At 61.7% G+C, this 13278-nt stretch overlaps 1 protein-coding gene across 3 annotated transcripts in view; it reads left to right on the top strand.

Moving 5' to 3' along the window:
- The window catches only part of TP53BP2 (tumor protein p53 binding protein 2), a 79208-nt gene that overhangs the window by 45694 nt on the left and 20236 nt on the right, over positions 1-13278 (top strand). For all 3 annotated transcript variants that reach the window (XM_066595152.1, XM_066595154.1, XM_066595151.1), the window contains exon 9: positions 12207-12371. In XM_066595152.1, the coding sequence (XP_066451249.1) occupies positions 12207-12371 (165 nt within the window). The remainder of the gene's footprint in view (positions 1-12206; positions 12372-13278) is intronic.

Raw genomic sequence — 13278 nt, 5'->3', positions numbered from 1 at the left:
TCCCCAACTCCCGTCCTCGGGGACCTAGTGTTCCCCCAACTCCCCGGTCCCCTCGGGGACCTAGTGTTTCCCCCAACTCCCGTCCTCGGGGACCTAGTGTTCCCCCAACTCCCGTCCTCGGGGACCTAGTGTTCCCCCAACTCCCGTCCTCGGGGACCTAGTGTTCCCCCAACTCCCGTCCTCGGGGACCTAGTGTTCCCCCAACTCCCGTCCTCGGGGACCTAGTGTTCCCCCAACTCCCGTCCTCGGGGACCTAGTGTTCCCCCAACTCCCGTCCTCGGGGACCTAGTGTTCCCCCAACTCCCGTCCTCGGGGACCTAGTGTTCCCCCAACTCCCGTCCTCGGGGACCTAGTGTTCCCCCAACTCCCGTCCTCGGGGACCTAGTGTTCCCCCAACTCCCGTCCTCGGGGACCTAGTGTTCCCCCAACTCCCGTCCTCGGGGACCTAGTGTTCCCCCAACTCCCGTCCTCGGGGACCTAGTGTTCCCCCAACTCCCGTCCTCGGGGACCTAGTGTTCCCCCAACTCCCGTCCTCGGGGACCTAGTGTTCCCCCAACTCCCGTCCTCGGGGACCTAGTGTTCCCCCAACTCCCGTCCTCGGGGACCTAGTGTTCCCCCAACTCCCGTCCTCGGGGACCTAGTGTTCCCCCAACTCCCGTCCTCGGGGACCTAGTGTTCCCCCAACTCCCGTCCTCGGGGACCTAGTGTTCCCCCAACTCCCGTCCTCGGGGACCTAGTGTTCCCCCAACTCCCGTCCTCGGGGACCTAGTGTTCCCCCAACTCCCGTCCTCGGGGACCTAGTGTTCCCCCAACTCCCGTCCTCGGGGACCTAGTGTTCCCCCAACTCCCGTCCTCGGGGACCTAGTGTTCCCCCAACTCCCGTCCTCGGGGACCTAGTGTTCCCCCAACTCCCGTCCTCGGGGACCTAGTGTTCCCCCAACTCCCGTCCTCGGGGACCTAGTGTTCCCCCAACTCCCGTCCTCGGGGACCTAGTGTTCCCCCAACTCCCGTCCTCGGGGACCTAGTGTTCCCCCAACTCCCGTCCTCGGGGACCTAGTGTTCCCCCAACTCCCGTCCTCGGGGACCTAGTGTTCCCCCAACTCCCGTCCTCGGGGACCTAGTGTTCCCCCAACTCCCGTCCTCGGGGACCTAGTGTTCCCCCAACTCCCGTCCTCGGGGACCTAGTGTTCCCCCAACTCCCGTCCTCGGGGACCTAGTGTTCCCCCAACTCCCGTCCTCGGGGACCTAGTGTTCCCCCAACTCCCGTCCTCGGGGACCTAGTGTTCCCCCAACTCCCGTCCTCGGGGGACCTAGTGTTCCCCCAACTCCCGTCCTCGGGGACCTAGTGTTCCCCCAACTCCCGTCCTCGGGGACCTAGTGTTCCCCCAACTCCCGTCCTCGGGGACCTAGTGTTCCCCCAACTCCCGTCCTCGGGGACCTAGTGTTCCCCCAACTCCCGTCCTCGGGGACCTAGTGTTCCCCCAACTCCCGTCCTCGGGGACCTAGTGTTCCCCCAACTCCCGTCCTCGGGGACCTAGTGTTCCCCCAACTCCCGTCCTCGGGGACCTAGTGTTCCCCCAACTCCCGTCCTCGGGGGACCTAGTGTTCCCCCAACTCCCGTCCTCGGGGACCTAGTGTTCCCCCAACTCCCGTCCTCGGGGACCTAGTGTTCCCCCAACTCCCGTCCTCGGGGACCTAGTGTTCCCCCAACTCCCGTCCTCGGGGACCTAGTGTTCCCCCAACTCCCGTCCTCGGGGACCTAGTGTTCCCCCAACTCCCGTCCTCGGGGACCTAGTGTTCCCCCAACTCCCGTCCTCGGGGACCTAGTGTTCCCCCAACTCCCGTCCTCGGGGACCTAGTGTTCCCCCAACTCCCGTCCTCGGGGACCTAGTGTTCCCCCAACTCCCGTCCTCGGGGACCTAGTGTTCCCCCAACTCCCGTCCTCGGGGACCTAGTGTTCCCCCAACTCCCGTCCTCGGGGACCTAGTGTTCCCCCAACTCCCGTCCTCGGGGACCTAGTGTTCCCCCAACTCCCGTCCTCGGGGACCTAGTGTTCCCCCAACTCCCGTCCTCGGGGACCCTAGTGTTCCCCCAACTCCCGTCCTCGGGGACCTAGTGTTCCCCCAACTCCCGTCCTCGGGGACCTAGTGTTCCCCCAACTCCCGTCCTCGGGGACCTAGTGTTCCCCCAACTCCCGTCCTCGGGGACCTAGTGTTCCCCCAACTCCCGTCCTCGGGGACCTAGTGTTCCCCCAACTCCCGTCCTCGGGGACCTAGTGTTCCCCCAACTCCCGTCCTCGGGGACCTAGTGTTCCCCCAACTCCCGTCCTCGGGGACCTAGTGTTCCCCCAACTCCCGTCCTCGGGGACCTAGTGTTCCCCCAACTCCCGTCCTCGGGGACCTAGTGTTCCCCCAACTCCCGTCCTCGGGGACCTAGTGTTCCCCCAACTCCCGTCCTCGGGGACCTAGTGTTCCCCCAACTCCCGTCCTCGGGGACCTAGTGTTCCCCCAACTCCCGTCCTCGGGGACCTAGTGTTCCCCCAACTCCCGTCCTCGGGGACCTAGTGTTCCCCCAACTCCCGTCCTCGGGGACCTAGTGTTCCCCCAACTCCCGTCCTCGGGGACCTAGTGTTCCCCCAACTCCCGTCCTCGGGGACCTAGTGTTCCCCCAACTCCCGTCCTCGGGGACCTAGTGTTCCCCCAACTCCCGTCCTCGGGGACCTAGTGTTCCCCCAACTCCCGTCCTCGGGGACCTAGTGTTCCCCCAACTCCCGTCCTCGGGGACCTTAGTGTTCCCCCAACTCCCGTCCTCGGGGACCTAGTGTTCCCCCCAACTCCCGTCCTCGGGGACCTAGTGTTCCCCCAACTCCCGTCCTCGGGGACCTAGTGTTCCCCCAACTCCCGTCCTCGGGGACCTAGTGTTCCCCCAACTCCCGTCCTCGGGGGACCTAGTGTTCCCCCAACTCCCGTCCTCGGGGACCTAGTGTTCCCCCAACTCCCGTCCTCGGGGACCTAGTGTTCCCCCAACTCCCGTCCTCGGGGACCTAGTGTTCCCCCAACTCCCGTCCTCGGGGACCTAGTGTTCCCCCAACTCCCGTCCTCGGGGACCTAGTGTTCCCCCAACTCCCGTCCTCGGGGACCTAGTGTTCCCCCAACTCCCGTCCTCGGGGACCTAGTGTTCCCCCCAACTCCCGTCCTCGGGGACCTAGTGTTCCCCCAACTCCCGTCCTCGGGGACCTAGTGTTCCCCCAACTCCCGTCCTCGGGGACCTAGTGTTCCCCCAACTCCCGTCCTCGGGGACCTAGTGTTCCCCCAACTCCCGTCCTCGGGGACCTAGTGTTCCCCCAACTCCCGTCCTCGGGGACCTAGTGTTCCCCCAACTCCCGTCCTCGGGGACCTAGTGTTCCCCCAACTCCCGTCCTCGGGGACCTAGTGTTCCCCCAACTCCCGTCCTCGGGGACCTAGTGTTCCCCCAACTCCCGTCCTCGGGGACCTAGTGTTCCCCAACTCCCGTCCTCGGGGACCTAGTGTTCCCCCAACTCCCGTCCTCGGGGACCTAGTGTTCCCCCAACTCCCGTCCTCGGGGACCTAGTGTTCCCCCAACTCCCGTCCTCGGGGGACCTAGTGTTCCCCCAACTCCCGTCCTCGGGGACCTAGTGTTCCCCCAACTCCCGTCCTCGGGGACCTAGTGTTCCCCCAACTCCCGTCCTCGGGGACCTAGTGTTCCCCCAACTCCCGTCCTCGGGGACCTAGTGTTCCCCCAACTCCCGTCCTCGGGGACCTAGTGTTCCCCCAACTCCCGTCCTCGGGGACCTAGTGTTCCCCCAACTCCCGTCCTCGGGGACCTAGTGTTCCCCCAACTCCCGTCCTCGGGGACCTAGTGTTCCCCCAACTCCCGTCCTCGGGGACCTAGTGTTCCCCCAACTCCGTCCTCGGGGACCTAGTGTTCCCCCAACTCCCGTCCTCGGGGACCTAGTGTTCCCCCAACTCCCGTCCTCGGGGACCTAGTGTTCCCCCAACTCCCGTCCTCGGGGACCTAGTGTTTCCCCCAACTCCCGTCCTCGGGGACCTAGTGTTCCCCCAACTCCCGTCCTCGGGGACCTAGTGTTCCCCCAACTCCCGTCCTCGGGGACCTAGTGTTCCCCCAACTCCCGTCCTCGGGGACCTAGTGTTCCCCCAACTCCCGTCCTCGGGGGACCTAGTGTTCCCCAACTCCCGTCCTCGGGGACCTAGTGTTCCCCCAACTCCCGTCCTCGGGGACCTAGTGTTCCCCCAACTCCCGTCCTCGGGGACCTAGTGTTCCCCCAACTCCCGTCCTCGGGGACCTAGTGTTCCCCCAACTCCCGTCCTCGGGGACCTAGTGTTCCCCCAACTCCCGTCCTCGGGGACCTAGTGTTCCCCCAACTCCCGTCCTCGGGGACCTAGTGTTCCCCCAACTCCCGTCCTCGGGGACCTAGTGTTCCCCCAACTCCCGTCCTCGGGGACCTAGTGTTCCCCCAACTCCCGTCCTCGGGGACCTAGTGTTCCCCCAACTCCCGTCCTCGGGGACCTAGTGTTCCCCCAACTCCCGTCCTCGGGGACCTAGTGTTCCCCAACTCCCGTCCTCGGGGACCTAGTGTTCCCCCAACTCCCGTCCTCGGGGACCTAGTGTTCCCCCAACTCCCGTCCTCGGGGACCTAGTGTTCCCCCAACTCCCGTCCTCGGGGACCTAGTGTTCCCCCAACTCCCGTCCTCGGGGACCTAGTGTTCCCCCAACTCCCGTCCTCGGGGACCTAGTGTTCCCCCAACTCCCGTCCTCGGGGACCTAGTGTTCCCCCAACTCCCGTCCTCGGGGACCTAGTGTTCCCCCAACTCCCGTCCTCGGGGACCTAGTGTTCCCCCAACTCCCGTCCTCGGGGACCTAGTGTTCCCCCAACTCCCGTCCTCGGGGACCTAGTGTTCCCCCAACTCCCGTCCTCGGGGACCTAGTGTTCCCCCAACTCCCGTCCTCGGGGACCTAGTGTTCCCCCAACTCCCGTCCTCGGGGACCTAGTGTTCCCCCAACTCCCGTCCTCGGGGACCTAGTGTTCCCCCAACTCCCGTCCTCGGGGACCTAGTGTTCCCCCAACTCCCGTCCTCGGGGACCTAGTGTTCCCCCAACTCCCGTCCTCGGGGACCTAGTGTTCCCCCAACTCCCGTCCTCGGGGACCTAGTGTTCCCCCAACTCCCGTCCTCGGGGACCTAGTGTTCCCCCAACTCCCGTCCTCGGGGACCTAGTGTTCCCCCAACTCCCGTCCTCGGGGACCTAGTGTTCCCCCAACTCCCGTCCTCGGGGACCTAGTGTTCCCCCAACTCCCGTCCTCGGGGACCTAGTGTTCCCCCAACTCCCGTCCTCGGGGACCTAGTGTTCCCCCAACTCCCGTCCTCGGGGACCTAGTGTTCCCCCAACTCCCGTCCTCGGGGACCTAGTGTTCCCCCAACTCCCGTCCTCGGGGACCTAGTGTTCCCCCAACTCCCGTCCTCGGGGACCTAGTGTTCCCCCCAACTCCCGTCCTCGGGGACCTAGTGTTCCCCCAACTCCCGTCCTCGGGGACCTAGTGTTCCCCCAACTCCCGTCCTCGGGGACCTAGTGTTCCCCCAACTCCCGTCCTCGGGGACCTAGTGTTCCCCCAACTCCCGTCCTCGGGGACCTAGTGTTCCCCCAACTCCCGTCCTCGGGGACCTAGTGTTCCCCCAACTCCCGTCCTCGGGGACCTAGTGTTCCCCCAACTCCCGTCCTCGGGGACCTAGTGTTCCCCCAACTCCCGTCCTCGGGGACCTAGTGTTCCCCCAACTCCCGTCCTCGGGGACCTAGTGTTCCCCCAACTCCCGTCCTCGGGGACCTAGTGTTCCCCCAACTCCCGTCCTCGGGGACCTAGTGTTCCCCCAACTCCCGTCCTCGGGGACCTAGTGTTCCCCCAACTCCCGTCCTCGGGGACCTAGTGTTCCCCCAACTCCCGTCCTCGGGGACCTAGTGTTCCCCCAACTCCCGTCCTCGGGGACCTAGTGTTCCCCCAACTCCCGTCCTCGGGGACCTAGTGTTCCCCCAACTCCCGTCCTCGGGGACCTAGTGTTCCCCCAACTCCCGTCCTCGGGGACCTAGTGTTCCCCCAACTCCCGTCCTCGGGGACCTAGTGTTCCCCCAACTCCCGTCCTCGGGGACCTAGTGTTCCCCCAACTCCCGTCCTCGGGGACCTAGTGTTCCCCCAACTCCCGTCCTCGGGGACCTAGTGTTCCCCCAACTCCCGTCCTCGGGGACCTAGTGTTCCCCCAACTCCCGTCCTCGGGGACCTAGTGTTCCCCCAACTCCCGTCCTCGGGGACCTAGTGTTCCCCCAACTCCCGTCCTCGGGGACCTAGTGTTCCCCCAACTCCCGTCCTCGGGGACCTAGTGTTCCCCCAACTCCCGTCCTCGGGGACCTAGTGTTCCCCCAACTCCCGTCCTCGGGGACCTAGTGTTCCCCCAACTCCCGTCCTCGGGGACCTAGTGTTCCCCCAACTCCCGTCCTCGGGGACCTAGTGTTCCCCCAACTCCCGTCCTCGGGGACCTAGTGTTCCCCCAACTCCCGTCCTCGGGGACCTAGTGTTCCCCCAACTCCCGTCCTCGGGGACCTAGTGTTCCCCCAACTCCCGTCCTCGGGGACCTAGTGTTCCCCCAACTCCCGTCCTCGGGGACCTAGTGTTCCCCCAACTCCCGTCCTCGGGGACCTAGTGTTCCCCCAACTCCCGTCCTCGGGGACCTAGTGTTCCCCCAACTCCCGTCCTCGGGGACCTAGTGTTCCCCCAACTCCCGTCCTCGGGGACCTAGTGTTCCCCCAACTCCCGTCCTCGGGGACCTAGTGTTCCCCCAACTCCCGTCCTCGGGGACCTAGTGTTCCCCCAACTCCCGTCCTCGGGGACCTAGTGTTCCCCCAACTCCCGTCCTCGGGGACCTAGTGTTCCCCCAACTCCCGTCCTCGGGGACCTAGTGTTCCCCCAACTCCCGTCCTCGGGGACCTAGTGTTCCCCCAACTCCCGTCCTCGGGGACCTAGTGTTCCCCCAACTCCCGTCCTCGGGGACCTAGTGTTCCCCCAACTCCCGTCCTCGGGGACCTAGTGTTCCCCCAACTCCCGTCCTCGGGGACCTAGTGTTCCCCCAACTCCCGTCCTCGGGGACCTAGTGTTCCCCCAACTCCCGTCCTCGGGGACCTAGTGTTCCCCCAACTCCCGTCCTCGGGGACCTAGTGTTCCCCCAACTCCCGTCCTCGGGGACCTAGTGTTCCCCCAACTCCCGTCCTCGGGGACCTAGTGTTCCCCCAACTCCCGTCCTCGGGGACCTAGTGTTCCCCCAACTCCCGTCCTCGGGGACCTAGTGTTCCCCCAACTCCCGTCCTCGGGGACCTAGTGTTCCCCCAACTCCCGTCCTCGGGGACCTAGTGTTCCCCCAACTCCCGTCCTCGGGGACCTAGTGTTCCCCCAACTCCCGTCCTCGGGGACCTAGTGTTCCCCCAACTCCCGTCCTCGGGGACCTAGTGTTCCCCCAACTCCCGTCCTCGGGGACCTAGTGTTCCCCCAACTCCCGTCCTCGGGGACCTAGTGTTCCCCCAACTCCCGTCCTCGGGGACCTAGTGTTCCCCCAACTCCCGTCCTCGGGGACCTAGTGTTCCCCCAACTCCCGTCCTCGGGGACCTAGTGTTCCCCCAACTCCCGTCCTCGGGGACCTAGTGTTCCCCCAACTCCCGTCCTCGGGGACCTAGTGTTCCCCCAACTCCCGTCCTCGGGGACCTAGTGTTCCCCCAACTCCCGTCCTCGGGGACCTAGTGTTCCCCCAACTCCCGTCCTCGGGGACCTAGTGTTCCCCCAACTCCCGTCCTCGGGGACCTAGTGTTCCCCCAACTCCCGTCCTCGGGGACCTAGTGTTCCCCCAACTCCCGTCCTCGGGGACCTAGTGTTCCCCCAACTCCCGTCCTCGGGGACCTAGTGTTCCCCCAACTCCCGTCCTCGGGGACCTAGTGTTCCCCCAACTCCCGTCCTCGGGGACCTAGTGTTCCCCCAACTCCCGTCCTCGGGGACCTAGTGTTCCCCCAACTCCCGTCCTCGGGGACCTAGTGTTCCCCCAACTCCCGTCCTCGGGGACCTAGTGTTCCCCCAACTCCCGTCCTCGGGGACCTAGTGTTCCCCCAACTCCCGTCCTCGGGGACCTAGTGTTCCCCCAACTCCCGTCCTCGGGGACCTAGTGTTCCCCCAACTCCCGTCCTCGGGGACCTAGTGTTCCCCCAACTCCCGTCCTCGGGGACCTAGTGTTCCCCCAACTCCCGTCCTCGGGGACCTAGTGTTCCCCCAACTCCCGTCCTCGGGGACCTAGTGTTCCCCCAACTCCCGTCCTCGGGGACCTAGTGTTCCCCCAACTCCCGTCCTCGGGGACCTAGTGTTCCCCCAACTCCCGTCCTCGGGGACCTAGTGTTCCCCCAACTCCCGTCCTCGGGGACCTAGTGTTCCCCCAACTCCCGTCCTCGGGGACCTAGTGTTCCCCCAACTCCCGTCCTCGGGGACCTAGTGTTCCCCCAACTCCCGTCCTCGGGGACCTAGTGTTCCCCCAACTCCCGTCCTCGGGGACCTAGTGTTCCCCCAACTCCCGTCCTCGGGGACCTAGTGTTCCCCCAACTCCCGTCCTCGGGGACCTAGTGTTCCCCCAACTCCCGTCCTCGGGGACCTAGTGTTCCCCCAACTCCCGTCCTCGGGGACCTAGTGTTCCCCCAACTCCCGTCCTCGGGGACCTAGTGTTCCCCCAACTCCCGTCCTCGGGGACCTAGTGTTCCCCCAACTCCCGTCCTCGGGGACCTAGTGTTCCCCCAACTCCCGTCCTCGGGGACCTAGTGTTCCCCCAACTCCCGTCCTCGGGGACCTAGTGTTCCCCCAACTCCCGTCCTCGGGGACCTAGTGTTCCCCCAACTCCCGTCCTCGGGGACCTAGTGTTCCCCCAACTCCCGTCCTCGGGGACCTAGTGTTCCCCCAACTCCCGTCCTCGGGGACCTAGTGTTCCCCCAACTCCCGTCCTCGGGGACCTAGTGTTCCCCCAACTCCCGTCCTCGGGGACCTAGTGTTCCCCCAACTCCCGTCCTCGGGGACCTAGTGTTCCCCCAACTCCCGTCCTCGGGGACCTAGTGTTCCCCCAACTCCCGTCCTCGGGGACCTAGTGTTCCCCCAACTCCCGTCCTCGGGGACCTAGTGTTCCCCCAACTCCCGTCCTCGGGGACCTAGTGTTCCCCCAACTCCCGTCCTCGGGGACCTAGTGTTCCCCCAACTCCCGTCCTCGGGGACCTAGTGTTCCCCCAACTCCCGTCCTCGGGGACCTAGTGTTCCCCCAACTCCCGTCCTCGGGGACCTAGTGTTCCCCCAACTCCCGTCCTCGGGGACCTAGTGTTCCCCCAACTCCCGTCCTCGGGGACCTAGTGTTCCCCCAACTCCCGTCCTCGGGGACCTAGTGTTCCCCCAACTCCCGTCCTCGGGGACCTAGTGTTCCCCCAACTCCCGTCCTCGGGGACCTAGTGTTCCCCCAACTCCCGTCCTCGGGGACCTAGTGTTCCCCCAACTCCCGTCCTCGGGGACCTAGTGTTCCCCCAACTCCCGTCCTCGGGGACCTAGTGTTCCCCCAACTCCCGTCCTCGGGGACCTAGTGTTCCCCCAACTCCCGTCCTCGGGGACCTAGTGTTCCCCCAACTCCCGTCCTCGGGGACCTAGTGTTCCCCCAACTCCCGTCCTCGGGGACCTAGTGTTCCCCCAACTCCCGTCCTCGGGGACCTAGTGTTCCCCCAACTCCCGTCCTCGGGGACCTAGTGTTCCCCCAACTCCCGTCCTCGGGGACCTAGTGTTCCCCCAACTCCCGTCCTCGGGGACCTAGTGTTCCCCCAACTCCCGTCCTCGGGGACCTAGTGTTCCCCCAACTCCCGTCCTCGGGGACCTAGTGTTCCCCCAACTCCCGTCCTCGGGGACCTAGTGTTCCCCCAACTCCCGTCCTCAGGGACCGCCAACAGGTCGTGTTTTCAGAATTTCCTCAGTATTACAAGGTGATGGAATAATGGCCGGTGCCTCAAACATTGCCACAGGTGTTCATACTATAGGATACCCTGAAAACATGACCTGTTGGGGGCCGTGAGGACTGGAGTTGGGGAAACCCTGGTCTAGAGGCATCATAGTGCCGGTAGCCTTATAGTTGATCTATGAGACCACCGTTTGATAAATGTCCCAGCTGTTACCCGTCGTCAGGTTCTTGCTGCCTGAACCACATGCTGCCGGTAAGTCGCTGCTTCCCCCGCCCACTCGGGAAGAGAGTCGGTGAGTCCCGGCTTAACCGCAACCACACAGAGCTGACTAACAGCTATTCCTGTATACAGCCTCCGAAATTAAAAGCTGTCACTCACAAGTTTGTAGGCGGTTGAAGCAGAACTAACCGGCTCTGAGTCCTGGCTCCAGAGTTTCCTTGAAATTACTGAATCAAATCCTAGAACTACTATATACCCAAACCAGCCCCTCCGTCCCATGCTGTCCCTGGATACAGACCTGGCCGACCCACTTTTAAAGGGGTATTCTGGTTTCACCAATGTTTTGTCACTATAATTTAGTTTTTTTTTTTTTTGTGGGGGGGGGGGTGCTTTTAAAGATATCCGCCTGCTGTCATTCAATAGGAACCTTCATGGTTTACATCTACAGATTAAAATTGACCCCCAACAATCGCTGGAACAAACGCTGTCACTGCTGAAGACGAAGTTTTTAGGTCCTCCTTCAGTTAGCGAGCAGTGACCGTGCTCAGACAAGCGCCTCAGCTGGCTCATTCTAGCAATCGCTGTGGTTCTCAGCCGGACCCCCAGCGATCAAAACTTTTCACGTGTGCCTATGACTTGTCTGGAGTTTATAGAAAGCACAGTTATACCTAAAGTAAGTCTGCCCCCTAATAGCATCCCAAACTAATCTCCTTTAAAGATGTAGGACATGCAGAAGATTCTAGCCGTGACTTTTTGCATTTCTTCAGTCATTCTGGTCCTCTAAAATTGCCGTTTTCTTGTTTCTCACGTGGTATGCAAATTAGCTGTGACTAGTCTGATGAGTGTTTCATTTGCAGGACTGCTCTGGGATTTCTTCCCCTCCGTCCTCTCAAAACGCGCCCCATGGCTCTTGCTGGACATCTCCAGCCCCTTTATGTGCTTCACACTAACTGCGCATGCGCTCTTCTTCTTGGAATCTGCGCATGCACATTGACGCTCCCTGCTGCGGCTTTCTTGCTCTCTGATGTCAAGCACATGCGCCGTCCCCTGTGCAGCTTCCGGCGAAGTAAACAGAGTCACAACACCGATCAGTGAGCAAGATTGCTGCTGCGGGGAACATCAGTGTGCTTGCACCGATTTGGGAAGTGGAGCGCACATAGCCTCCTGCTCAAGGGAGCTGGAGACGTCAAACTAAGCCAATGGGTGCGTTCTGAAAGGATGAAGGGGAAAGAGCCGAACCAGTCCTGCAAATGAAACTCCTATCGGACCGCTTGAAACTAATTTCTGTACCACGTGAAAAGGTGATCTTTGGGGGATGGTTCCGGTTGCGGCCATCTTGCTTCCTGGTATCAAGGGGGAAGAATAAGGCCAGAACAGTCCTGCAAATAAAGCGCCTATCGGACCAATTGCAACTAGTTTGCACACGACACGAGAGTGCTAGTTTTTGGGGATGTTCCGTTTCGTGTTGTCTGCACATCCCGAGTGGTTTGTGATGCTGATTGCAGGTGAAGTCCATTGTTCTAGGGACAGATTTAGCAGGGGGGTGAATTGTTCACTGTGAGACCAAAGCAGGCGGCCGTTACCAAGAGCGGCTCTGCAGGCCGGCACCCCTGTGCATTACATGAAGAGCTATTCAATGTCTCTGCAGGGCAGATCGGGCTGTAGTGGGACCTTGAGGATGTCCGTAGCGCTCCGGCCGGTGTACATCGCTATCCTAGATGGCTGCTATGTATTTTTAGCCGTCTCCAGTCCTAATTGTTAGGTGTTTGTCTCTGCAGCGCTGCGGTTTGGCCTTCCCGGCTGTCCCTGTATAGGTAGAGGGCTTTTTCAGGAAGCTGCGCGCCGCGTTTGTCCTTTTTAGCATTAGCATGCAGGGCTTTGCTTTAGCCTGTCTTTTTTCTCCCGAGCCCCTCCGTCTAAAGTGTTTGTCGTTGTGTGATTCCATTCAGTTGAGGAACAAACTGAATCAGGAGCAGAATGCCAAGCTGCAGCAGCAGAGGGAGAGTCTGAACAAGCACAACTCCGAGGTGGCTGCTATGGACAAGCGTGTTAACGAGCTGCGGGATCGGCTCTGGAAGAAGAAAGCGGCGCTGCAGCAAAAGGAGAACGTACCAGTAAGTGATGTGGCTCAATGCGGAGCGGCTAGTATTAACCCCTGCACTCCCAGAGGACCCGGCTGCTGCCATTTTAGTCCTCAACATCTCCATCCAAACTGAGAAGCTGCACTAATAAATTAAAGGGACAGCAGAACCTGTAACACCGGTCGCCTTGCTATTAATAACTGCCCTGGCAGAGGTGCTTAGAGGTTCCCAGGCCTCCATTTACATAAGTCGTCATTAGTGTTGTAAGCTTCGCTGCCAATGTGCGGGGCGTGTGGCCCTCGGGATGGTGCGTTCGGCTTTATATAGCTGTCCTGATATATGGCTGATGGTTCACGTGCCAGCTCGTGTGTTTGGGGTAGGCTCCTCCCTAGCGCCAACCAAGCCTTTGGCAGCAATGCTTTGCCTTTTGTGCCCTCTGAAGTGTGAAATGCGAGGTCTTTAGATTAAAGGGCATGTAAATAACCATGTACGCACACATTCCTCCTGCTGTGACTGGCATCCCACTTACACAGACACAAAGGGCACCTTCATCCGCAGCATGATTAGTTGGGGTGAGCGAGACGAACGGGACGACCCGCTGTAGCGTTTCCATCTACTTGTAGGCTCTGCTTCTGTGGCTGTATTGGGGCCATGCACATCGCTCTTCTTTGATGCTTTCAGATGGGTTTAAAAGCATCCTTAAACTTTCTAATGTACATTGTGCTTCAATTTTTCACTGTTTTCAAGACCTCTGCTTGCTTTCAGTTAAAGTATAGGTAAGCTTTTACAAAAACGTCTGACGTGTCTGAAGTATAGATGAATGGGGGTCCAGATGCTGAGATTCCCACCGATCCTAAAACAAAGTGACAGAAGAGCTCGGCTGAGTGCTGTGCCCAATCGTCTGCTACCAGCTAGTGGTGTACGGACTCTATAGACTTTG

This window comes from Eleutherodactylus coqui, chromosome 3 (genome assembly GCF_035609145.1).
Source record: "Eleutherodactylus coqui strain aEleCoq1 chromosome 3, aEleCoq1.hap1, whole genome shotgun sequence".
NCBI lineage: Eukaryota > Metazoa > Chordata > Amphibia > Anura > Eleutherodactylidae > Eleutherodactylus > Eleutherodactylus coqui.
Note: the sequence above shows the minus strand (reverse complement) of the source record. Positions and strands in the feature narration are given on the sequence as shown.